General features: G+C 43.3%; 1 protein-coding gene across 7 annotated transcripts in view; it reads right to left on the bottom strand.

Moving 5' to 3' along the window:
• The window catches only part of DMPK (DM1 protein kinase), an 817,401-nt gene that overhangs the window by 144,238 nt on the left and 645,782 nt on the right, over positions 1-27,381 (bottom strand). For all 7 annotated transcript variants that reach the window (XR_014968671.1, XM_085625612.1, XM_085625617.1 and 4 more), the window contains exons 10-11: positions 17,244-17,349; positions 16,847-16,989 (exon numbers count right to left, since the gene is read on the bottom strand). Coding sequence is in view for 6 of the 7 variants with exons in the window: in XM_085625612.1 (XP_085481738.1) it covers positions 16,847-16,989; positions 17,244-17,349 (249 nt within the window). In the remaining variant the exon portion in view is untranslated. The remainder of the gene's footprint in view (positions 1-16,846; positions 16,990-17,243; positions 17,350-27,381) is intronic.

The following is a 27,381-nucleotide window of genomic DNA, read 5'->3' as shown; positions in this document are numbered from 1 at the left end:
GCGCTGCCCCAGCGAGTCATTTCTGCGTGCCAGGTAAGTAGTGTGGGGGGGAGGGCCGATTTCCTTTTCAGAGTAATTGTGCGCTTTGCTATGAGAATAGCCATGTCCGCAAACCTATACTGTACTTTCTTCCCTTTCAGGCAAGGATGTAACTCCAATAGGCAACTCTCTGGTGTTGTCCAGACATTCGTGCCCATCAGTTCTTGTACCAGGTATCCTTTGCTGTGCCAGTATAATCTCAGGCGCGGGCACTCCCACATCATATGGAATATATCTGCATCAGGTTCTTGGCATCGGGGGAAGTAGAGTCAAGCTTCTGGATACATACTATTAAGACGGTGTGGCGTAAGATATGCCCTATGTAGTATCATACACTGTATATATTTAAATTTAGCATTCCTAGATACTTTTTTAGGAAATTCTAATAAGGATGGCCATTCTTTTTCCTTAAAATTCCTGCCCAAGTCTTCCACCCACTTTGCGCGCTTAGGGGCGAGTGATATTTTAGCATGTGACCTAATGCCTTTGTACAACCAGTGGGTAAGGTGTCGTCCCTCACCCATTAAATGTACTGAGTGTATTAGGTCATGAGTAGTAGGCTCCACTCCATCTGGGGACCAGTGTTGTTTGATATAATGAGAGATGGCGGCATGTAAAATAAATAATGTCTGAGGGACACCATGCGCACAAGTGAAATTTTCATGATCTGTTAGTGCCTTATCTATAAACAGCACCCCGATTGTCGACACTCCTTCCTATGTCCATTGGGGGATTTTACGGGTAGTGATCAGTCCACTAGCCACAGGTATTCCTAGCAAGGGGATATTGGGTGAATACGGGGGGGGGGGGGCTCGCTTAGTATATTGTAGCGTTCGCTTCCAAAACAAGATAGCCATTTTGAGCAAAGGGGGACCTTGTGAGGTAGTTTAGTATTGGGCAAAAGCAATGTTTGAAGTGTACCTCGGTGAAAGGAGTTGTGGCATGTAGCCAATCTCATGTATGTTTCGCCCTGCCAACCAATAAGAAAGCCATTGTAGCTGACTGGCCATACAATATGCATGAAAATCAGGGGCTCATAAACCTCCCTCCTCTGGCCTCAATTGTAATTTAGCTAGACTCATCCTCCTGCTACCTTTCCCCCAGACAAGTTCTATTAGAAGGGTATCAAGTGTATGAAAGATATGTGCAGGAATCGGTATCGGTAAATTTGTGAAAAAATACAAAAGCCTTGGGAGCATAACCATTTTGGAAATGGCAACTCTGCCCATCAACGACAGGGGCAGCGATGTCCAGAAAGAGATTTGCTCCCGTAAGGATCTAATCATCGTCATTATGTTGCCATCTAGCAGACCTTGTGGGGATCTAAATATTACGAAGTTAAGAGGGTCTGGATTGTCCCTAAATTGCATGGAAAATGCATGTGATTGAGAAGCATTTATTGCCAAACCAGAGACCAGCTCAAACTGTTGAAATATGTACGGAATAGGTGCTATAGTCGAGGCTAAGTCTTTCAGAAAGAGTATAAGGTCGTCAGCATATGCCGATACTATATGTGTCGATTAGCCTATCCGGATCCCCAGAGCTGCAGCCTCTGTACGAAGTTTAATGAGTAAGGGCTCTAACGATAGAACAAATAATAGTGGCGACAAGGGACATCCTTGTCACGTGCCCCTCTGCACTTGATGTGGATGAGATATATGGGAGCCTGTCCGGACACGTGCAGTGGGGGCGGTATATAATAATTTAACCCAATTTAGGTACTCCTCCGGGATGCCATCGCGTTTCAGCGTTGCAAACATATACGCCCAATTAAGCATATCGAACGCTTGCTGGAGATCCAGAGATATACATCCAGCATTACAAGCAAGTTTGGACGATGTTTCCAGTATGTGATGTAGTCTCCTGATGTTGGGGGAAGTATTCCGACCAGGTACAAAACCACATCGGTCAAGTGAACCAATTGCGGGAGATAAGGAAGGAGGATTCCTGCCAGTATCTTGCTGAGTATTTTATACTCAGTGGGTAATAGGGAAAGAGGGCGATAACCAGACATGTCTCGGGGATTCCTATTTGGTTTGGGGAGGGATGTGACTAGGGCTTTCAGAGTAGTCAATGGGAGAGAGCGTTTCTCATAGGCTGTCTTATATAATTTTTCTAATCGCGGAACTAATTTGTCCACATATGTAGAATAGAATTCTGTCGACAATCCATCTAGCCCGGCGTTTTATTATTCGGGAGCTCTTTAATGGCAACCTTGATTTCAGATCTAGTGAAAGGATTTTGTACTTCTTTTTGGGCTTCCAGTGTCAGTTTAGGAAATGGGAGATCGCACAAGAAATCGTCTATTTGGCTCGGTGATGCAGTATCAGGGTCAGCATACAATGTTGTGTAATCGGCACTGAATGCCAGATTGATCTCCACCTGAATGCAAACCAAAGTGCCGTCCGAAAGTGCTATTTCTGGTATTGGGACTGGAGGGGGGGTGTCTCGTATAATACATGCCAGTAGGGTGCTGGATTTATCCGCCTCCACATGGCTGTATTGAGTGTATGTTTATAATCTATTATGCGAAGTTGTTCAAGGAGTTCAGCATGTTTAATCCTTGCTTCCTGTAAATGTTCTTGTTTAGCTGGGTCGGCGTTAGCCTCGCGCTCTAGAACACTCAGGGAGTCTTCGACCGAAGTAAGTGACTTATGTATTTCTTGTTGGGCTCCCACAGTTGCTCCTATGGCAGTGCCTCTGATTATTGTTTTAAAAGCATCCCACTTAATCAAACGAGACGTCGCAAAACCATCGTTCTCTGTAAAATTATTTGTAATGGCTGTGCCCAATGCATCCCAAAAAACAGCATCCTCTAAGGTCTGTGGCCACAATCTCCATGTTGGGACCGGGGTAGGTACCTTCCCCTTTCTAATGTAATCTCCAGTGGATTGTGATCTGAGAACGTTTTCCCTACATATGTAGATTGGGAAATCTGGAGTATCAAAGGTGTAGAGCAAAATATTCTATCCAGTCTAGTATGTAACTGATGTGGTGGGGAGTAAAAGGAGTATTCCCTATTAGTTGCATTTTCAAGATGCCATATGTCATGCAGTGTCCAACCCGCAGCCCAAGATTGTACAAATTTCGCTAGCTTGATGGTGGTCGCACCTCGTATCGGGAGATGGGATCGATCCAACTAAATATCTAATACAGAATTGTAGTCACCTCCCAATACCCATGGAAAAGCAACCCAGTCAGATAATACTGCATTCAAGCCGGTGAGATAAGCATTTTGTTTATAGTTTGGGGCATATACACTACCCATAACAATTGGTATACCATCTAGCATACCCTGTAATAATACATAACATCCTGCTGTGTCTATACGCTATTCCCCAAACACAAATGGCACCCCATGTCTAATCCAAATAAGTGTCCTTCTAGCAAATGCAGAGTAGGATGTGTTATATATTTGGCCCTTCCATTTTGTATGCATTTTGAGCACCTCAGAGTTGGCTAGGTGAGTTTCTTGAAGCAGAGCTATCTGTGCCTTTCACCAATTTAATTGAGCATGTATCCTGTGGCGCTTATAAACCGATCCCATCCCCTGTACATTCCAAGTAACTACTTTGTATTTACTTGACATAGCCAATCAACAGTCGTACAAGTGCAACGATACATCCCAGGAAAGCACGAGAAAGGATTTGCGTAACAGTAGGTGGGATAAGCCAGAAATCCAATAGTACCCTTCTAACTATTAAACCCAATACTAGGGCCAACAAAAAAACTATGTTGGTCCAAACATATACACAGCGAACTGTTTCCAAACGGTTACATAATGTAGAAACTGCAGAGGGGGTGGTTTCTACTTTAAACATGTTATATTCCTACTTAGAGCTGCTCTCGTTGCGGGACCCTTCATAATTATACAATAGTTGAGGTCTGGGGGAAGAGAAAGGGAAAGACAAAATAAATTACACATTTGACAACATCTTACTTCCCTTCAGGTCTTAGAGGTGATCTTCAAACTTTATTCTTCTCCATGTACTGCCTTGATGTCTTTCAACCGAACAAGTCTTTCACTATTTGTGTAGTGATCGATAGGAATAATACTTCATTGCTTTCAGAGTCAGAGTGCATTAAATTGTCATCCGAGTGTTCAGGTATCATTATTTGGGTAGGTTCTCGCATAGAGGATGTCTTCGTCGACACTGACTCCAGTTCAAGTAAGGCCTGTTCCGGTGGTGGTCTCTTCTCGGGAGGCCTACGAGTCGATCGATTATGGCGGGTGTTCGGTTTAGTAGATCGTACTGAGGTATGCCGTTGTTGTTGGTCAAGTTTGTCCAGTATTTGAGAGGAAAGGGCAGATTCCAGCCAGTCATTAGCTGCCTTGGGACATCAAAAAATAAGATTTTTGATTATATATAATTTTTAAAAGTGCTGGAAACAGTAGAGCATACTTGAGATCCAATGCTTAAAGTTTTCGCTTCAGTGGTTGGTAGGAGGCCCATTGTCGCTATACTTGGACAGTATAGTCTGGGTAAAGGGAGATCCGGTTGTTTTCACATTATATCGGAGCATTTTCCCTGGCTTTCTGAAGCAGGAGGTCTCGATCCCTGAAATTGAAGATACAGGCTATTAGCGGTCGCAGTGGCATTCCTGCTACTGGCCTGCCCGTGGGGGATCCGGTGTGCTCTCTCGACACAGAAAAAAAGAGGATAACCCTTCCGGGGCTACGTACTCTCTTAGCCACTATTCAACAAATGGGCTCGCATTGGGGCCCTCCAAATGACTGGCAGACCTATAATTCGGATGTTATTACGTCGGGCTCTTCCTTCGGCATCTTGTACTCTATCGAGTTGTTTGTGCATTTGAATCAATTGTTCTGCATTTTCTTTGTGTTGTGGCACTTTTTCCAGTAACGCTTGTTTATTACTTTTGACTGTCTCAGAAAATGTATCATGATCCGCACGTAAGAGAGTAAAACCAGTGGTGAAGGTGCCAATTTGATGTCCAATGGACTGACGTGAGGCCCTTATTTCCTGCAAAATTTGGTCGAGTTTATCAGGTGCCGGTGTCATAGCTGTCGGGGGCACACAACTGATTGACAAAGTCTGTGAGGTCAAGTCCGAGTACCCTTGAGCAGATAGTTCTGCTGGTTGCATCTTAGACGGTTTCCCCTTGGTGCGCCCCATTACTGCAGGTCGTGACAGGCTGTGTACTGAATAAACATTCAGGGCGACAGTTACTGAATAGGCTTTCAGTACCAATGCGTGAGACCACAGCCCTATTTATTGTATTTCAGTACAGACCCTGAGTAAGGCACTTCAGGTCTTTATGGTGCCAGACGTAGTCGCGACTCTGCACTAGGTCCCACCACACTCAGCCGGTATTCGACGTGTAGTATAGGGTAGCTTTGTAGACTGTTCACTGGTCAGTCCGCTCACAGTGGTCAGCCACTCAAGCCCTCAGATCCACCCAGCAGGAAGTCACACATCAATGGGTACTTGGGCAAAATGATTACCCCACCATTACCTCTGAACTGAGTCTGAGGATATTATTTCCCACCATTAAGATTTTGAGGGGAGCATAGGGTGGTGCAATACTCCCTACCGTACACTTTGTCTCCCATCCAGCAGAAAAGGAAAAGACAGGTCTCAAGTACCTCACTCCCTGAAGCCGTGAGGAAAGCACTAAACAAAATTCACACTGGTCTGCCACTGAAATTCTGCAGGAATGCACTTCCTCACCACAGTGCATGTATGTTATTGTGTCCCCGGTATAGTCCGCTGCAGCCTGAGTCCTCAAGTCCCCGGAGCGAAACCCAGTATTCACCCAGCACTAAAGGAGCAAAGGGAGGTCTGTGGGAATTAGGCAACACTGGCCACCGTCTGCAGTAGAGTCGATCCGTACACGCCAGCGCAGGGACATCTTAAGGATTTTGGGGGCCCTGGGCCAAAAATATTTTGGGGGCCCCTGTTCAGAACAGCTTTGAATTTATGGTCCAATTTGAGCCCCTGTTTTCCACGCCGTTTCCGCTTCCTCAGCTGCGTTAGCGATCCAGTTCACATCATAGGCATTAGCCTATATATTCCCGATGTAAACGGACGCGTGCAGCTGACTGCGGTAGGATTTAGTGTTTCCTGCCCTGCTACTACGTTTTTAATACTTTTAAAATTGTATATGTGTGGCTGAATTACTCTGTGCTTTTTAACAATTTCTCCTACCATGTTTTTTAACACAAATTTTATTAGGCATTTCAGATAAAACATTACATGCATAATTGCATATTTAAACAGGTGGTAATTACTAATTAGATAAGAAGTGATGTTCGAGGTACAGCTGTGACAGTGCATAATCTGATGTTGAGGATTGCGTATGTTCAAACTTTACATAGTATCCATATTCAAACCCCAGAAGGAGTCAAGTTTATTTCCATTGGGTAATGAACTTATGTGGTGAATGCCTGAAGGGTATTATGTCTGATACCCATTTTAACCCACCCACTCCAATCCACCCCTTGAAACCGAACTCAAAACAACAAAACAGTTGCCGTTGTGATGAAACCTTATTATATCTTGATAAAGTGTGCCAGGTGACATTCACATCCAATATTGCTAGGGAGGACAAGGGAGAGGGGGCAAGAGGGAGATCAGGGGCAGGGGAGAAGAGAGAGGGGAAAGAGCAGTCGTCACACAAAAGAAACAACTGCCAAGAGTCCAGCCACTTTGGGGGAAAGGGTCAAGTAGCTACCGCACCAACAGTTCGTGGAGTCTGAAAATTAACAATTTCTCCTACCTATGCGCACTTGCACTTTAGTTTATTCGGTTTGCCTACACCTCCTTCGCTGCTTAGATTCGCATCTCACTTTTCCTCCAGTCCTGGTTCGCCGCGGCTGATACACCGATTGTGTGGAGGGCTGGGGCTACTATCAGGCTCCTCACTTCCGCCACGCAGTTTCCGCTTCCTCAGCTGCGTTAGCGATCCAGTTTGCATCATAGGCATTAACCTATATATTCCCGCTGCAAACGGACGCGACCAGCGGCTGCGCTTCTGGCGCGCCAAAGGCAAGCCTATCTGCTCCCGTCAGTGTCCCGTCAGCATCCAGCGCCAGCCATGCTGCCCAGCTCCCCTCCGGTGAGCTTCTTCCACTATATTACAATAGGGTAATACTGCTTAGCGGCTACCATTATGTCAGTGTACAGCTGCTGATCCGAGCTTGGAGGAAGACTTTCGATGCAATAAGTGAAACTGGTCTATCCTCAGCACAGGAAACTCACACCCAAGAACCTCCCATGCAACACTAAGTGTAAAAACAATAAGAAAACAGAGGACTTAAAGGCCACCCTTTTAAATTGTCACTCTATGCAAAAGCATGAACCACACATTTATGACCTACTTTTAGTCGAACAGCCTGATGTTTCATTTCTCACTGAGACATGGCTGTCTGAAGCCTCCAACCCTACTATCACCTCGGCAATCACTATGAATTATAAAATCCTTAGGAGGGACCGACCGAGTGGGAAGGGGGGGCGGTGTCATAATAATTTACAATCAAGAACTAGACTGCTCTCCCATCCCGATGGAAAACTTCGAGATCGCAGAGTCCTTAGGCTTCCGCTGTACCTTATTCCCCCATCATAGCATAGCTAGTTTTCTGATTTACAGACCTCCCGGTTCAAATGGAAATTTTATTACCACGCTTTATACAGCCACCACCTCCCTGGACTTAAAGTACAACAACTGCCTTATTCTGGGAGATTTCAATATACATATGGACAATGGAAAATACCCTCAAACAATTTCCTTGATGGAGACGCTGCAGACCTGCAACATGTTTTCATCTATTTTTCGGCCACCCAGGAGAAGGACCATACCCTAGACCAAATCTTTCACAACTTTGACATATCAGTAAGCCTACCTCTTCCCATTACCTGGTCTGACCACCTCCTATTAAAATTCATCATTCCCAACTCTGACACAGCCCCTCGGGCTAACGCAGGGCAGAGGGTCCCTAATTACAGAACGTTCCATAAAATATCCATCCCAATGTTAGCAGATGCCCTCGGTCGTTCCTCACCGGAGCTGTCTGGCTGCCTTCTCAATAGATTCATGCCTCTGAACCAACATTGGTGCAGCTGTACCAGTTGTTTCCCGCTCCTCAAAGAGGTTGGCCCCACCAGCTCCATGCTTTAACGATTCCCTCAGATCTAGCAAAAGAAATTGTTGAAAAATGGAACGGAAATGGCGTAAATCCTATCTACCTGAGGACAGGAAGCTGTATAAAGACACCTTAAAAGCTCATTACATTCTCGTGAAGGCAGCCAAGAAAAACTTCTTTCAAACCAAGATAGAAAATGCCTAAATAAGAGTAAGGAAATCGTTAGCATAGTTAAATCCTTTACCGCCCCGAAAGCCAGCACAAAGGAAGGGCCATGCACGGAAGAATGGTCTAAGCAAATAGCTCAATTCTTCCACAAAAAGATCTCTGTGATCCAACAAGCCTTTACCAACATCTCAGAGGAAGAACTGATCTTCTACCTTAATTCTAATAGCAAATTTCACCTCTTGGATCCTCCATCTTTACTAACTTTCCCTGAGTTTCAGCTTGAAGAGTCACTGACCCTTCTCCTAAGCATTAAGTTTGGCTCTCCTACCGCCGACCCATGTCCAGTGAATATCCTGAACCTATTAGCTCCCACCATAAACCCACAGTAAGCCAGCTCTTTAATGCTTCCCTCTCCTCAGGCAGCATGCCGAAATTATGGAAGATTGCCAAGATTCTTCCACTGATAAAAAAGGATAAAGCCAAACCGGCGAAGCCTGCCAACTACAGGCCAATCTCCCGTCTTACGGCCCTCTCCAAAGTATTAGAGAAGCATGTAAACAAGGCACTCCAAAAACACATTGAAGATGGGCAGCTCCTTCATGAGTCCCAATCCGGTTTTAGGGCTAACTACAGTATAGAGTCCGCTCTACTGGAAGAGACTGAATTTCTCAAGGGTAAGCTGGACCAGGGAGGCAAGGCTGTTATGATACTGCTTGATCTGTCAGTGGCCTTCGATACGTTCCCACATGAGAGGCTCCTGGAGAGACTCGCTAACATCAGCCTGGGGGGGACCGCCTTAACATGGATGTCATCCTTCTTGGCAAATAGATCCCAGGAAATCTGGCTCCCACCTTTCTCATCCCCGGTTCCGGCCATGAATGTAGGTGTCCCTCAGGGCCCCATTCTCAGTCCTACTCTTTTTAATATATATCTATCCCCCCTTGCATTTCTGGCAGAGGAAGAGGGCGCCAAAATAGTTTCCTATGCTGATGACACTCAGCTGATTTTTTCATGTGAAAAAGAAACCAACTTTGACGGGGCAATGATTAGGTCTTGCCCCACAAAGGTTTTTAAATGGCTTAAGATCAATCAGCTGAAGTTAAATCCTGACAAAACTGAAGTTGTTTTCTTTGGTAATCCAGAAACGCCTGACTGGAGCTCTTGGTGGCCAAAAGATCTGCCGCCCCCGCCAGGGAAAAAGGAGAAAGTCAAAACCTTAGGAATTGTCATAGACAAGACACTCTCCATGCACAACAAATTCCTGCCACTGTTACTGCTTGAGAGCAGAAAGATCGTGATGCAGGCTCTGGTGACATCAAAGCTTGACTATGTCAACAGCTTGTACCTCGGTCTTCCCAAATCCCTTATCCAGCGCCTACAAGTGGTACAAAACATGGCGGCCAGAGCCATCCTGAGACCTAAACCCAGATCTAGTATGACCCCTATTCTTAAGTCTCTACACTGGCTCTGCATAAAAGAACAGATCGACTTCAAAGCAATGACCATCTTCTTCGAAGCTTTCCACGGCTTAGGAGCCGGCTACCTAAATAAGCGTGTTAATCGCTACATAACATATAGATACCCTAGGATCTTCCAATGCCAACCTGGCCATCGTGCCTAAAATATGCTGTGCCCGCACTGGAGGCAGATCCCTCAGCTTTCTAGGTGCAAAATTGTGGAATAGACTCCCTGAGTCTCTGAGACTAACCACAGACCTACTCACTTTCAGGAAGAACTTAATAATCTGCCTTTTTAATAACTGATGGGTCTTTTACGAACGTTTTCCACCCGCGGTCACGCGCCAGGACACTCTAGTCTGAGTAGCTGCGCGCTTTATTAAATACACTATTTCATTTAATTTCATTAGGTCCCTGACAGTGCATAGGAACACTCGTCCAAATTCTAAGGGCCTTATTTATGAGGCCTTGCTTCACTTTTATGCCGACGGTGTGTCACTTTTTGTGAAGCACCGGCAGCGTAAACAAGCATTGGCATAGCCAATAGGTCTCGCTTTTGGGATATTTAGTTATGCAGCACAATATCCTTGGTGCAACAACATCAACTGTTGCATGGCTAAGCACTTATAAGGTCCCAAAGGCGAGACCTATTGGCTATGCCAATGCTTGTTGTTTTTTCTTTTGTTCATGAAAGAAATATTTATTTTCCTCTTTGTATACCATTTGTATGGCACCATTCAGTGATGTCTTCAGAAACAACATAGAGCACCCACAAAAAATATATTTACAACATTGGTAAATCCATGAAAATGTTTATCTCAGACTGTGTGGATACTGAAAGTGGGGTGGTATGTCTGCCTTTGTACTTCCTGTCTGGAGCGCCAAACACAGCAAATGTACAGGGCAGTAAAAAATACAGCAATGTTCCCTATGCGCTGTATTTTATCTCTTAGCACCAGTGACAATGATTTTTCATTTTCCAAAGACAATCCTCCGCTTTGAGAGTTTGACAATGGAAAATTTAAAAAACAGTGCCGGGTCCATCTTGCTGCAATGGTATAGTGGACCAGCTGGCACTCGGTTATTGCCGAAACTGCTCCTGTCATGTCAGCGAAAACAGTTTTGAAGATAAAAGTTTCCCTGGTCCACTGCCATTACTAGAGTTTGTGAGTGGCTGGAGCTGAGCCAATGGAGATGTTACCTCCTCCTCCACAGCCGCTTGGGGAACTGCTTGAAAACTGTAAACAGTGAGAAGAGTAAAAGGAAGGTGCCAGCAATCAGGATGAACTTAACTATTAAGAAACGATCACAAGGATAAAGTTAAATCAGAGTCTATGTATTCTCTGCACAAGGCGTCAAAGCTAAACAAGCATTGGCCGCGCGGCTGTAAAAGTAACGCCGCGCGGCCGCGAAAGTCATCGCAATCACGGTGAAAGCGAAAGGGATCGCGATGACGCGCTATGTGCTCGCAAAAATGAAATTAAAAAAACGCGAGTGGTGACGCGTGTGGTGCGCACGCGCGCATGCAACGGGGAAAAGTGCTGTGCACGTTGCACGTGCTTGTGCGCGTAATAGCAAGCTGGTGGCCGGCAAGGTAGCACTTTTGAAGCAGCTACTAAATGTCTTGCCAGAGCAGCGCTTGCGCTGGCTCAGGCGAGACCTAAAAATGTGCCATGTTGCGCCCTATTTACAAAGTGACGCATCTAGGTAGATGCGTCACTTTGTAAACCCCAGCACCACATTATACCTGCGCCAGGTATAATGTATGCAGGTTGGGTGTTCCCCCGCAAAAAGCCTCGTAGAAGTGGCGCATTGAAATCTAGGAGAACTCAGTGCGCCACTTCTAGGACCCCATTGCATCAATATCGTACACCTGCCTCACAGCAGACGTAAGAATAATGCAGGCCCTTTCACATGGGGCTTGCCCCACGTGAAAGGACACATTGCTGGAGTTGCGTCTATTTTCAGACACATCCCAGCAATGCATCTCTTTTGCGCCTACAAATACTGACGTATCTGTAACTCCTTGCGACATGATGCGTCATACAGTAAATATTACGCATCCGTCATGTCGCAAGGAGGGCGCACTGAGAAGTGATGCATCCCTGTTTTCACACAGCGATGCATCACTTCTCATAAATAAGGCCCTAAATGCGTTTACATCTAATATTCAGGGATGGTTATGTGTATTTTCAACATTGTAACACAGCATTAGCTCACCAATATTACTTCAAATATTCTCTGTGACGCCCTCCCATTTCTTATATGTTAGGCCTTTTTTTGATGTAAAATAAACTTTTTTTTATGTATATTGCATTAAACATAAAAACAACATTTCTCTGCAAAATGCCTGTACTAGACTTACACATCAGGTACATAAAAATAGATTAAAGGAAAACAGTATTTAAAACAATCTGTTTAAGAAATATTCAAGGTCATTAGGGCAAAACTCTGGAGAATGGAGCTGACTCTGTCAGGGGGCCCCCTGAAAGGCTGGGGCCCTGGGCCAGAGCCCACTTTGCCCCTGCATTAAAACGTCTCTGCGCCAGCGTGTTAATTCCAGTACCATCAGGGGGGTCACATTCACTCTGCAGCCGCAAGCTTCAGTGACGCAGCAAGAACGTCGTGTAATGGCAGCGCGATGCCGGATTCAAATCCAGAGTTTATGTCAGGCAGCGGGTTACAGATAGACACACCGGGTAAATTGACATCTCAATTTGAGTTCTTAAACGACGTAAGGCCAAAAGAAATTAACCTCACATGTGTGAATGAACTGTGTCTCTCCGCCTTCGCCCGCTTAGCACAGGTCCCGGGTCCTCTGAATCTCCAAAATTGTTCTCCTTCTCTACTGTCCGGGACCATGTGCACCTCCGGGTCGGTCCCAGGTCTGCTATGGTTTTCTCTGTAGCCAGACAGGTCAAATCGCCTAGGCAGCCGATGCACGGCCTCCGGTCAAACACTCCCGGGAAGCCGCACTCTCAGTGTCAATGGGGCTACACAGTTCGATCGGCAGATTCTACCAGTGTTGTTGAGCAGCTGTGGGGCTCTGCGAAGCCCTTTGCCGGTCAATCGATTTCCATAGTATCTCGGTCGAGTCAAGGGGAGATTTAATCTGTGTTATCCCCAGATTACTCAAGTATTTGCAAGGTTATGTGGGTCCCGGCCGGGAGCTCCGTTAATGTGCGGCTGCCATGCTTGGCGGTTAGCCACACCCCCCCACGGGAGCCTTAATAACACATATCGGACTTTTACTGTTTTGGCTACCAATGTTACTCGTCAAAGCAGCACGGCAAGAATATCTTTTGGGTGGTACATTGACCTTCTAGTAAGGCTGTGCTTACCTTTTGATTCTGTTTTACTATGTACAGCCCTGATATAGTCGCCAAACCGACGAAACACTTGTTGGCTACATGATCAGTGTAAATGATCTGCAAATAAAAGATCTCTGTAGTCCAAGATTTGGATGACTATATATTTTTCATGTGGAAATCAGATTTTTCTTAAACATTTAAGTTTGATGACTACTGAACTGGGAACAACTATAAATATAATTTGTGTGTAGTGTGTGCCTAAGGTTTGCTTGACATCATATTGTTTTAAACTTAAGAAATGGTATTAACAACCTATACGCACTTTTCAGCTCTTTTAAAGGAAAAGAAAAAAGAGCAAAGATATTATTTATTATGTCAGAAATATGAGATGAATTCTAGGTCGTTTGCTAAATTATTAAGCTAGAACAAACCAAAAGTGCTTTAGCACTGTCTCACTTTTACATTGATTCACTTTTATATTTTCCAAGAGAGAAGAGAATGGGGAGGGAGAAATGGAGAGTGGAGAGAGGGAAGGAAAGGAAAGAAAAAAAGGGAAAAATATAAGAGCACGTATTATTTGTAATAGGAAAATGCAAGATAACTTATTTAAATCATCAAGCCAGAATTAATGAGAATCTTTTTACCTTATCGCTTCAAAGCACTTGGCACAAATGCACTTTACATAAAAGTATAATTGTTTCTTTGCTATGAATTATTAGGTGCTAGTCTCTAAGTGTTAAAACTCTTGCTTGTTTCGATTATGATGAAGTTCTGTATTCATTAATGTTTTTTCTGCTCAATAAAATAAAAAGAAAAAAGATTCTCATGGGAGAGCTAGAACGTTGACTCCAGGTTTTATTTGCAGACTGAGTAGGAACAATGGAAGGATCTATTTCAGATGGTCATCAACCAGAAGTCCATATATGGAAGCGACAGTCAACAAATTAAAATGTGGTTGTTTTGGTTGCATGTATTTATATGGTGTTTTTCTATTGTGCAAAAAGCTAGCCAAAACACTAGCTCTGTACATAGTGAAAGGAAAGCTCAAAGTCAATGAATACTAGGACAGAAAGCTGAGTTGTGGGTGGTTTTTGCATTGTAATGTATAGGTGAGTCTTCAATTCTTATGTAAACTGAAGCAGCATTGGGGCAATCCTAATGGATAAGGGGATGTTCCCTTGTGTTTTTTTAAACATCTTAGTCTGCAATCTGATGGTGTCCTGGCTGTGGGTGTGCCAGGAACTACCTGAAATGGTGAGCTTGTCTGCAGCAGGACTGGTGGTGAAGGCATCTGTAAATAATGCAGCTGATTTTGAAGATGGTGTGGGCAGGCAAGGGGAGCCAATGGAGTTCCATCAGGATGGGGATTATGTGACCATATTTCTTCAGACCCTGGACAAGACATGATGCAGTGTGTAGGATGCCCCTAAGGGGTGTCAGTGTGGGCTCTGTGAAGCCATGGAGTAGGGCATTTCCACATCCAGATGCAAGTGTACAAGGACTTGAATAGCAGTTTTGGAGTCGCTTTCTGGAAGAAAAGGTTTGATTTTCTTTAGAAGAGAGAGCTAATATAAGGCCAGCTGTGTTTTTGTTTGTAATGTTTTCCTTAAAGGCAGAGGTTGATGTTCAAGGTGAATCCAAGTGATTTGGCATTCCGTGTAAGTTGGGGTTTGAAGTCTTTAAGGTTCATTTGATTGAACCAGGTTTGTACTGCTGTATCCTGTTGGTTGTTTTTTTATTACATTTTAATTGGTTTTGGTACACTTAAAGTCCAATTTAAGGCACGTGTGAAAATTGGACTGAGGAAGACTAGGGTTCAGATCCAGATGCAATATGATTTGAGCACCATCAGCGTAGGCTATTACAGACAGCCCATAGGGGTTGAGCCTGTCCAGTGCTGCAACACACACATTATAAAGTGAAGGGATTAAAATGGACCCTTAATATACACCACAAATAACTTGATGAAGATTGGACTGATAAGGTCGCAGGTGGAGGATATGGAAGGATTCCACTCACGAAAGTGCAGTGCCTTGAATGCCACAGTCCACAATACAAGTAATATGCAGTATTTCACAGAGTAAAAATACTGCTGACAGCTAAAGGAGCTGAAACCATATACTGTTGTGGTCCACCATTATCCTAGGTTCTTCATCAAAAGTTAATAATGCAGACTCTGTATAAAGAAAATGCCTAAAACTGGACGGAATAGGGTCAAGTTAAGTATTAGTCTCAAGGAAGGAAGGCAGCTACAGGTTCACATATTTTTCCAAGAATTTAGCTGTAAGAGATAATAAATAGGATAACAATTTGTCAAAGTGGTTGAATCAGCCAAAGGCTTTGTTCAATAAAAAAACTACCAAATGTTCCTTCCAAATGTAGGCACTGTAACATAAGATAACGAAAGACTGTAGAGGCCTGTAAGGACTGGCCCAATTTCAGTGGTTGCATAATGCAGAATGTTTAGAGAGCAATGATCCAGAGGAGAGGCAGAGATAGTGTCGAGAGGAAGAGGAGAAATTTCAGAAACAGGATTTTTGAAGGAATATCCTGAGTTTAGATGAGTTTGAAAAATGGTACAAGAAATGGGAGCCAAACTATGATAAAAAAAAGAAACATAATTCAATGGAAAACGTCACTGTGGTATTGGTGCAATTGGACGAAAACAGCCTTTTAACAATATTAAAGAGTTGTCTGATGAATGGCTTTTATTATAATCCTTGATAGCTGCAACATATTTTGTCTTAATATCTTAATAGTCATTTCATTGAAGGTATACAAATCTTGCATCGTAATTTAATTGTTTTATGTAACGCATCCCGCTGCCCCTGTGCTCTATAAACACTCTATGGAGTGCACATAACATTGGAAGTCAGAAAACAGCACATTAAGGAAAATGCCAGTCACAATGGTGCTAACCCAAACTTGCCCCAAGATGGCAGCTGACTAGTTAGTGGAGAGTCAGAAGCACAACTAATCTGCCACACACTTCTAAGCCTAGCGTGATGGTGGATACCCAAATCTTACTTCAAATTTAAAGCAAATAAATGACAATAGAAGATTAAAAGATTTTTAGAAACAGTCTCATGAGGTCAAAGCATGTAATTCAGCATATGCTGCAATATTTACATAAGTTATCAAAAAAAGTGATGGTGGAATGGTTGAGTTACTCTCAGCCAGGTGTAATCACTCCGGGTCAGATTCCAGTCTATCGTTAGTTTTCCCACAATGTCACCCTAGACAGGAACCAGCCATATGCAAATCAGTTTTGATCCTGTTCTGATGGGGACAGTCCAACCTGAACTGCCAGGCCAGACTCCCTCTGGACTGGAGCATAAGCGACCCAGTGCATGTTTCAGCTTATTTGGGTCTCCTCTGTCAGGTGTAGATTGAGACCTGTGATACAGTGCCACGGCCACAAATGATGTGCATGTCCTAGCAACCAAGGGGTTGGTGAGGGCTGGTGGTAGTAGGAGTTCTGGAGCCTTTTGTTATTTTGTTGTTATTGCTACTTCGAGGCAATGCAGTGTTTTGGTATGCACCAAGTCTCTTCTGAGTGATGTAGTCCTACACTTTTGAATGTTGATGCGATTGTCTCCTCTGCAGTAACTACTACTCTTTGGAAGCAGTGCTTTATAGAGTATTGCAATTCTCATCAGGATTTTAAGAATATACTAGTGCAGCAAATCCAAGTCACCTTAGTCAATAACGGTATGCTCTAGCAGCCAGGAGCAAGTCATAATCACCTGCTCTTGCCGCATTCTTACCCAGCGAATGTTTGATTGGCCATTTTCACCATCTTCAGCTCCTCCTGTAAGGCCTCCCGGGTGTGGATCTCCTCCTCGAGGGCCGACTGTAGGTCCAGAAAGGCTGAGATGTTGAAGGTCTGACCATCCGGCAGGCTCCAGGCCTAGAACATAAACAGGTGCTAGAAATATGTGCTTGCCACTTACAGACCATACATCAATTAACTAAGAGGGTACAGCGGAAAGGGCTGCCTTGACACAAATTCCCTGTCTCTGGTGAAATTGCCAAAAAGGGGACTGAATTAAGGCGGGCTAACTCAATGTAAATTGTCAAATTGTGCTCACATCCAAAGGAAAGCAATAGCTACAGTTGCAGCAAAATGTAACTTCAGTGCCCCAGCGCGAATGCCACTCTCACCTGAGCTTCTCCAAGGCACTTGTGAGGCTCTGGGGTTGGAGTCCTCCGATCACAGTCCATCTCCAAGTTGATGTCTGCTGTCCTCTCCTGGCGGCCTTCACTGTCCCTGAATGAAAAGAACATGCTTCACTACTCCCACCTTTTGTCTCATTTTTAACCACTCAATCCACAACAAATAAAATAATAGTTGGAATTTCCACCAGTATACTAGATAAGTCCCAGTCAAACAGGTCCTTCCTGGGCACTAGCCAACATGACATGTTAGTGACCTTTCAGAGAATACAGCGTATGACATACTTAGAGGCCAACCTGCCTTTGCTCATACGTGTACTCACATTGCTTGGGAATCTTCCCCACAGAATTTTCTGAACAAATGTAAGGTTCACTATGTACTTTGTAGTACACACTGCCATCATTTTATGCTAGAGTCATCTCAAATGGCCACTGTACAAGGCCCCTTTTAACTTTGATGGAGGCAGTAATTGAAAGTAATGGCCCCATCAGAATCGTGAGATCTGCTGGAACACCATAGACATGTTTTCTTTCACACTGAATTTAGACTTCTAAAAGGAGCCACAATCTCCGGGTGAATCTGGAAGGCAAAATGAGGGGTTTCTGGGGGAGCAGGAGCTGGAATTACTGATTCCCTAGCTATTTCCTAATTTCTTACACAATTCTTTAGGGTAAACCTGGAATTCCCATTCATTCAGCACTCACAGAGTTAAAAGTACCCTCTGTGGGGTTTAACTGTTGGGGTGAGGAATTAACAGCTTTCATCTAAGGCACCCGCAATGCGGTCCAAAGTGCTCTGAACAATTCATACATCTACTCATGAGGGGCATGTTTTAAAGACCAGAAAGTTGTCCTTAGTAGGCAACCACGAGTGTATGGCACTAGAATATCTTGGCCTAAACATCCTGTGACAAAAGTACTGTGTCCTAAATATTGTGTACAAAAACTTCACCCCACTGGAGTTTATAACAAAAAATCGACACCTAATGAATTGATATTTATGCAGGGCACAATTTTTGTATCAGGCGAAGTTTTGTTATCGATAGTCTGACATACAACCAACACGGAAGAGATTGAATGAGCTGCTACCAGATTTCTCCAAGCTACACACAATAAGTGAAGGAAAATTACAATAAAATTCAGCTGCTGTGGTTTGTACAGTTCAGAATACCATTTCAAAATGTCAACAGGACCAGTGCATTATCAAATTCAAATGTATTTATTTGGTTTGATAAAAGTCACAAACAATCTGAACATACAATCCCATTACACATTAAAAAAACTATATAAAATAAAGCACGGCTTGCAATAGCACTTATAGTGTTATGAAACATATGTATTCTACATATATCTGTTACAGTCTTTGGATTACTTATAAAACTTAGGGGCATATTTAAATGGAGTTAACGACACCAGAAGGTCACTTTTTCTGATGTTCTTGAGGCATTAACTCCTTCACCCTATTTACAAGGCGGCGTTAAGCCACTTAACATGGTTTAACGCTGCCTTGTAAATAATGCCCCTATTCACGCAGCACTTGGTGTGAAAGGGGCGTGCAATGGGTGTTGTAGTGGGCGTTCTGCCGCAAACACCCATTGCTTTTTGACACTGCCCCATATTTACAAGGTATGGGGCAGTAACAGCATATAAAGTTGCATTGTCTTACATTTAGCATTTCACACTGCACTGTCATGGTACAATAACGCTATTGTTTCCTTTTTTCTGACATTATTTTCGATAGCCCTTAAAGTGCTTTTGTTAAGAGCTAAGTTAAGTTTATGCCAGACTTTAATTCTAACTTATTGAATGCAAATACGGTTGCGACATGGTCTGCAACCCAAGGAGCCAGACGTGCACTGAAAGAGCTCTCATTTGATGACCAGCCCAATAATTTGACATTAACCGTCACCAACATTTCCCACCCCAGGTCGCGGGAAGCAAGGGAGAAAAGCCAGCACAAAGAGTTCACCGTAACCTGCCCCAGAACAGTCGAAAGGACAGCCTAAAGGGCAGCCTCAAAAGTGAGGACTGCGAGGCAAGGTGGCGACTGCAACCCAAGCCTCAAGACTGGCGACGCAGAGGAGAGCCTGTGTAATCAAATGCCCCGAAAATCCTGAACGTAAGAGGGGACCAGGGAAGATCAGTGGAGCGCTGCTCTTGGGGTCCTGCATTCAGACGCAGTCGATTACCTTGACCAGACATGACAAAACATTGAGGGCCGTCTTCTTGACATATGGAGGCAGGCAATGATTGTTGGCCTACGTTAAAGCGGCTGTGACCCCAGCGGAGGTACTGTGGGGCATTGGAGGTCAGTTATCTGAATGGATGGGGTCCCCAGTCTTGCGATGGCCCCTTCGAGCGAGTTCTCACAGCTATTGAACTTGCTGGCACACTGTAATTACACCACCACGTCCATGGGCCTTTATGGATAGGGAACTGAGCAAGGTGCAGTGAAGGTGTTGGGCCACATCGGCAAATTGAACTGTGGACACTCACTCCTCTACCACAGTGGAGCTTGAGAACTCTGTGGAGGTTCCTTCGGCCAAGGAGCAATAACATTTCTGGACCACTGAGACAGGTGCGAGCTGTAGCAGAACCATGAATGTGTGGAGTTGATCGGTTGATGGACTGTGAGTACATGAAACACTCACTCAGAGCTATCCTGCTCGACTAATAAGCCTTCTTCTGCCTGCTTAAGCTGCATTGATGTGACTGCATCACTCCACTCAACAAGAGAACGGCACAGCTGGGTGTGGACCCTTGCTGGTGCGGTAGTGTTGTGCATTGAGGAGGGAAGTGGGCTGCACTGCCTCCGGAGTGCCTCCTTCACTATTTTAAGTGAAGCTGGTGGCTTATGCCACTCGAGTTGCAAATGGGCAGGGCTCGGCCACCGAGAACTGGAGGGACCTCTGCAGAGAAGGACTCCTCTGCTGTCCCATACACACATGCTGAACCCATCATGGACCAGTCTAAACTGGACTACATAATAAGCTCACTCAAAGGCTCACATGAAGCATTAGAGCATATGAATGACACTATGGTTACAGACTTCACATTGTTGAGAGCGGATCAGCAGAAAACAACTGAAAAAGTCTCTAACGCTGACGATCTTTGGAGTGCCACCAGCCTGAAGTTAAGCAACAAATGTTTCACATCCTTGAGACTAAGGTTGAGGACGCTGAAAGCAAGTTGCACTGTAACAATTTGAGAATAGTTGGGGTCTTTGAACAAACACAGGTCCTTGACATGGTTGCTTTATTGGAAGACTGGTTTCTGGAGTCGGATGGGACAGATGGAGTTTTGCTTTGTTTTGGAAAGGGTGCGTAGGGTGCTAGCAGGGATGCCCCCACTGATAGCCCAGCAATGCCCAATAGTGGCTTGCCTCCTCAACTACAGGGATAGGGATGTCATTCTGCAGCTGGAAAGGAGGTTGGATAATCTGTCACTAGATAACCACAAAATATTCCTTTTCTTGGATTATACTTTTGCTGTGCAATCCAGACGTTGATCATTCCTAAACGTAAAAAGATGACTGCAATGACTGGAAGTGAAGTGCATGCTGCTATTTCTGTCAACCCTAAGGATCATGTTGGCTGATGAGTCCCTCTTTTTCACGGACCCAGGAGAGGCTTGGGAGTAGTCTGACAAATAGATGGCTGATCATGGGGTACTGCAAGAGAGATGTCAGACACCGAGACCTCTAAAAGTAGGAAATGTTGTGTTGCCAAAAGATTACAATCCATCAGGCCAACTACAAAAAAATCATGGCATGGCAACAAGACAACTTTTTCATGAGTCAATGTTATGAGAGAGGCTCTCTAAATGGAGCAGTTGAAGAGGTATGGATAACGGCAACAGAAGCAGCCTTTTTGGTAGAAACGGATCCAAAAGTGCCCTACTTCTACATTCTTCCAAAAGTGCATAAAAACATCAATCCGCCTCCTGGTCGCCCTATCGTATCCGGGATCGGGATTTTGGAACCATTGTCTAAATTTACAGACCATTTTTTAAGACCTATGGTCCAAAAAATGCCATCTTACTTGAAAGATACCCGTGATATCTCAATTAAACTCCAAACATTATCATTCAATGAATCCACAGATCTCCTCATTACTCTAGATGTGGAGGCGCTGTATACCAGCATTCCCCTAGAAGCCTCTCTAGAAGTAAATGAAACGTTGCTGAAGAAGGAACAATGGACATCCATTACTCCTATAAAGTTTATCATTGAATGTGCAAGACTAGCTCTAACAAAAAACTATTTCAAGTATGAAGTAGAATACTTTTTACAGACCCATGGCACTTCCATGGTTATGACCTGTGCGCCCAGCATAGCCTGCCTGTATGTCCATGATTTTGAAATGAAGTTCATCTACACCGACAACAATCCGTATTACGGCAAGTTGTCGGTTTGGAAGCGTTTCATAGACGATATTTTCCTCATATGGAATGGGAATGAATCAGAAGCAACAGATTTTTTGAATTGGTTAAACTCGAGAGATCAATATCTTAAATTTACAATGACTATAAAAAAAAGACTGGATCACGTTTATGGACCTAAAAATCTGGCCCAACGAAGGAGAACTAAAAAATGAAGTTTTTTACAAGCCCACAGATGTGAACAATTTATTGAGATATTACAGTTTTCATCCTAAAACTTTGAAAGACAACCTACCAGTAGGACAATTTCTGAGACTTCGTAGAAATTGTACAGAAAAAGAAACCTACCTGGTCCATGCTAAGAAACTGTCAAGCAAGTTACACTCAAAATCTTACCCACCTAGGTTGGTAAAACAAGCGTATAAAAGGGCATGCAACAACCCAAGAGAAGCACTAAAAACCAGAGAATACGAGAACGGTATGTGTAACTACGTATGGTAGAGAATCCAACAAAATGAAGGGGATTATACTAAGACACTAAAAGACCCTTAACTCAGGAACCCTTAAAATGGAAAAACCTCTTTTCGCATTCAAACGTGGAAAATCCTTACGGGACTCAATAGTACACACCCGTCCAAAGAAAAAAACAGGAACTAGGGATAATAACAACACTCTCTGGAATTTACCCACGGTGGTTGGACACTTCCCTTGTGGAAGTTGCAATATATGTTGCCTCACGAAAGCGTGTAAAAACATTGACTTGGGCTTGAAAACACCATGGGAACAAAGGACTTTCTCAAATTGCAATAGTCAAAATGAGGTATATATCATGACCTGTAAATGCCAACAGACATACATTGGTATGACCACACGGAAAGCCAAGACGAGAATCAACGAACATCGAAGTACATTTCGATGCGGGAAAACAGTCACCAAGATGATGCGTCATTTTCAAGTACCAGGACATACTGAAAATGACTTTACATGGTCAATTATTGAGAAACTACCAAATAACTGCAATGAGAAACAATGAGAAACAACTTTTAAGATTGGAACAGCCGTGGATTTATCGGACCTCGAGCGTTACACATGGGTTAAATGAAGAAATCCCATGGTCAATGCTAACATGACTTGGACCCTATGAATTGAGCCAATACGTGTTGCTTCATGAGAGTTAAATCAATAAATATACGAGAGCTTGCAAGATGAATTCTGTAAAACATATTATAAATGGTTTCTCCTGATATATAAATTGATTAACCACTTTCATAATTCGGGCGCGCTCAAATGTTAAAGAGTCATCCATCAATACAGCTTTATATGGGGCTAAAGAATCGTGGCTACTCATGAATTGAAAGGGGTCTCATATGATGAAACAGGTTGAATCTTGGGCGTGATAAAGATCAAAATAATTCTAGCTTTAACATTCGGCTCTTCTCCTCACAAGTGACACACGAAATACCACTCTTTGCAACAGGGACATGAACCCCTAAAAATTATGTGGGACAAAAGTTAACATACACCCAAAGAGTATAAGTGTATTCATTCCATAAAGACCAAGAACGCGATTATCATATAGAGCATAAGTTGAATTTGAATCACAATTCTTACACAAGACAAACCGGAGTACAAGGTGGTTTGGAAGACAACGAATGTCATTATTGACATTATCGTGAGAAAACCGATTGTGGGTGGAGCATACTATAACCCCCATAATACTTGGTAGACGTCGCCTAAGGTGACGATTGAATATGACGTCACGCTCACGCCTCCAATCAGAAGGCGGGTTTGATCTGAAGCCGGACGGAACACTACAGAAGGAAAGAGCTATTTAAACCACCACCCGACCGCCGGATCGGCACGACGGCGGGCGGTGAACCATGTAGGTGGAAACACGGTGACCGATCTTTGACGAAGTTAGCCGGGCGGGGACAGAATGTGTGGCACTGAGAGAAAGAGAAAAATAGAGAAGAGGCTTTAACATGACACGTGATTGAGTATTGAGGCCGTAGTATAAATAATATAGAATAACACGCACAATAACGTACAAACTTTGTATCGAATGACTGGGTACGATTCATGATAAACAGAGTTAAAACCCCTGGATGATTTTGGCGATTATGAACATATAAAACAGTGAAGAGACTGTTAAGTACCCCAATATCGAGTAGAGAACACGCAGTAGATGTACTTAATACGGTATGCAGCGGGTACACGAATAGAGTGTTGCGAACTTCAGTCTATACAATCTAGAAAACGCTATATGAACCTAGGAGGTAGTCGAGGAAAGAATAATACAAATAAATAAGTTCGAAGAGCTGATTGTTCGTTTATTTGTAGTTTTGCACAAATTCTATAAATAGAGCTATTCGTAATAAAGTCTGATTCTGAGTACGCAAAAATAAAAGATTGTGAACTACCGTACAAATAAAAGAAAATAAGTAACAAAGATTATAGATTGCACCATATGGGGTGACTCGTTTATTACATCATATAAAAGTATCATCAGATTGTGAATTGAATGAAGATCGTTAGGGCAAAGACAAGAGGAGATTTGAGGGCATGTATGACCCGTATTTTGAAACGTTCTTTCGCTCCTACAGTGTGTGACTACAAGACGGCACCTTAAGTCACGAGACCCGCATGGTGCAAAGTTGCACCAATCAGTAGGTGAGATGAGTGTATCTAAGAGAGTTTGTTCCTGATTAACATCCTAAATAAAAGTATGAATAGATGTGGGTGAGGTGAAATCTAACACCACCGTGTTTACTATCCTAGAAACACTAAATGAAACACACCATTGAACATGTGATAGATGCGTGTCCACAAGAACTAATCACACTAGCTAATATCGGATTGAAGAAAATACTTTAAAGACCAGATATGACTGTTTGGAAGTAGCAAATAGAAATCAAGTTATAGTTCAGCAGTATGGGTGTAACAAAACACAGATATACCAGGGTAGGGGTTGATACTTGATCACAACTAACCCTGGGTAGACCGGCACAAATTAGAATAATCTAAATATGTATAGATGTCACCAAATAGGTGGAGTTCCACGTAGAAAATTAATACGCACAACTAATTTGTCCTTTTTTTCAGATAATCTACTGGAATCCGAATTTATAGGTGAGTGCGATAGCCTCATTCCAATCATTGTTTATATGTAGTACAATATTAAACTAGAGTCAGGGAAACCATTGAACAGATAGTACAGCCCTGAAGAAGGCCCCAGACCCGCAAGGTTTCATAGCGCGGGCCGAAACATGTTGGCAACCAAAAGCGGGTACATTTGAAACAAAAGAGTTCAAAATAACCCCATTAAAACATACGTTTTTTATCTGATACCCCAGGTATCCCACGAATAAAGTTAAATATTGGGGTATACCTGTAGGTATTTTTAAATTCTTATCAAACTGGTTCCCTGCTTAACCAGATTTTTTTTTATATAAGAACTCCCATAACATCTTTTGGTTGAGTCCGCCCAGGTAGTACCACCTTTCCTGGGTGTGGAAAGACGCCTATGATGAAGCATGTCACTATTCAGTGAGTGAGGTGTCTTCTCCAATATCTTTGGATACCCTTAATATCCATAATGGTTATGTGTTAGGATAACATCTGTTAAATAGGACGCATCAGGACTAATTCAACAATTGATTCCGGTAATCGATTTGACAACCGGTGTAAATAGATAACAACAGTTGCTCTTTGTGAAAACATACTTAGAGGCCAACCTGCCTTTGCTCACACATGTAACCAGATTGCTTGGGAATCTTCCACACAGAATTTTCTGAGCAAATGTAAGGTTCACTATGTACTTTGTAGTAAACACTGCCAACATTTTAAATGAGAGAGTCATCTCAAATAGCCACTGTACAAGGCCCCTTTTAACTTTGATGGAGGCAGTAATTGAAAGAAATGGCCCCATCAGAATCGTGAGATCTGATGGAACACCATAGACATGTTTTCTTTCACACAAAATTTAGACTTCTAAAAGGAGTCACAATCTCCGGGTGAATCTGGAAGGCAAAATGAGGGTTGCTGGGGAGCAGGAGCTGGAATTACTTGATTCCCTAGCTATTTCCTAATTTCTTACACAATTCTTTAGGGTAAACCTGGAATTCCCATTCATTCAGCACTCAGTGAGTTAAAAGGACCCTCTGTGGGGTTAACTGTTGGGGTGAAGAATTAACAACTTTCATCTAAGGCACCCGTAATGCGGTCCAAGGTGCTCTGAACAATTCATACATCTACTCATGAGGGGCATGTTTTAAAGGCCAGAAAGTTGTCCTTAGTAGGCAACCACGAGAGTATGGCACTAGAATATCTTTGCCTAAATATCCTGTGACAAAAGTACTGTGTCTTAAATATTGTGTACAAAAACTTCACCCCACTGGAGATTATAACAAAAAGTCGACACCTAATGAATTGATATTTATGCAGGGCACAATTTTTGTATCAGGCGAAGTTTTGTTATCGATAGTCTGACATACAACCAACACGGAAGAGATTTAATGAGCTGCTACCAGATTTCTCCAAGCTCCACACAATAAGTGAAGTAAAATTACAATACAATTCAGCTGCTGTGGTTTGTACAGTTCAGAATACCATTTCAAAATGTCAACAGGACCAATGCATTATCAAATTCAAATGTATTTATTTACACATTACAAAAATATATAAAATAAAGTACGGCTTGCAATAGCACTTATAGTGTTATGAAACATATGTATTCTACATATATCTGTTACAGTGTTTGGATTACTTATAAAACTTAGGGGCATATTTAAATGGAGTTAACGACACCAGAAGGTCACTTTTTCTGACGTTCTTGAGGCATTAACTCCTTCACCCTATTTACAAGGCGGCGTTAAGCCACTTAACATGGTTTAACGCTGCCTTGTAAATAATGCCCCTATTTACGCAGCACTTGGTGTGAAAGGGGCGTGCAATGGGTGTTGTAGTGGGCGTTCTGCCGCAAACACCCATTGCTTTTTGACACTGCCCCATATTTACAAGGTATGGGGCAGTAACAGCATATAAAGTTGCATTGTCTTACATTTAGCATTTCACACTGCACTGTCATGGTACAATAACACTATTGTTTCCTTTTTTCTAATATTATTTTCAATAGCCCTTAAAGTGCTTTTGTTAAGAGCTAAGTTACATTTATGCCAGAGTTTAATTCTAACTTATTGAATGCAAATACGTTTGGGACATGGTCTGCAACCCAAGGAGCCAGACGTGCTCTGAAAGAGCTCTCGTTTGATGACCAGCCCGATAATTTGGCATTAACCGTCACCAACATTTCCCACCCCAGGTCGCGGGAAGCAAGGGAGAAAAGCCAGCACAAAGAGTTGACCATAACCTGCCCCAGAACAGTCGAAAGGACAGCCTAAAGGGCAGCCTCAAAAGTGAGGACTGCGAGGCAAGGTGGCGACTGCAACCCAAGCCTCAAGACTGGCGACGCAGAGGAGAGCCTGTGTAATCAAATGCCCCGAAAATCCTGAACGTAAGAGGGGACCAGGGAAGATCAGAGGAGCGCTGCTCTTGGGGTCCTGCATTCAGACGCAGTCGATTACCTTGACCAGACATGACAAAACATTGAGGGCCGTCTTCTTGACATATGGAGGCAGGCAATGATTGTTGGCCTACGTTAAAGCGGCTGTGACCCCAGCGGAGGTACTGTGGGGCATTGGAGGTCAGTTATCTGAATGGATGGGGTCCCCAGTCTTGCGATGGCCCC

This window comes from Triturus cristatus, chromosome 9, assembly GCF_964204655.1.
Source record: "Triturus cristatus chromosome 9, aTriCri1.1, whole genome shotgun sequence".
Lineage (NCBI taxonomy): Eukaryota > Metazoa > Chordata > Amphibia > Caudata > Salamandridae > Triturus > Triturus cristatus.
This window is presented reverse-complemented; position numbering and strand designations above follow the sequence as displayed.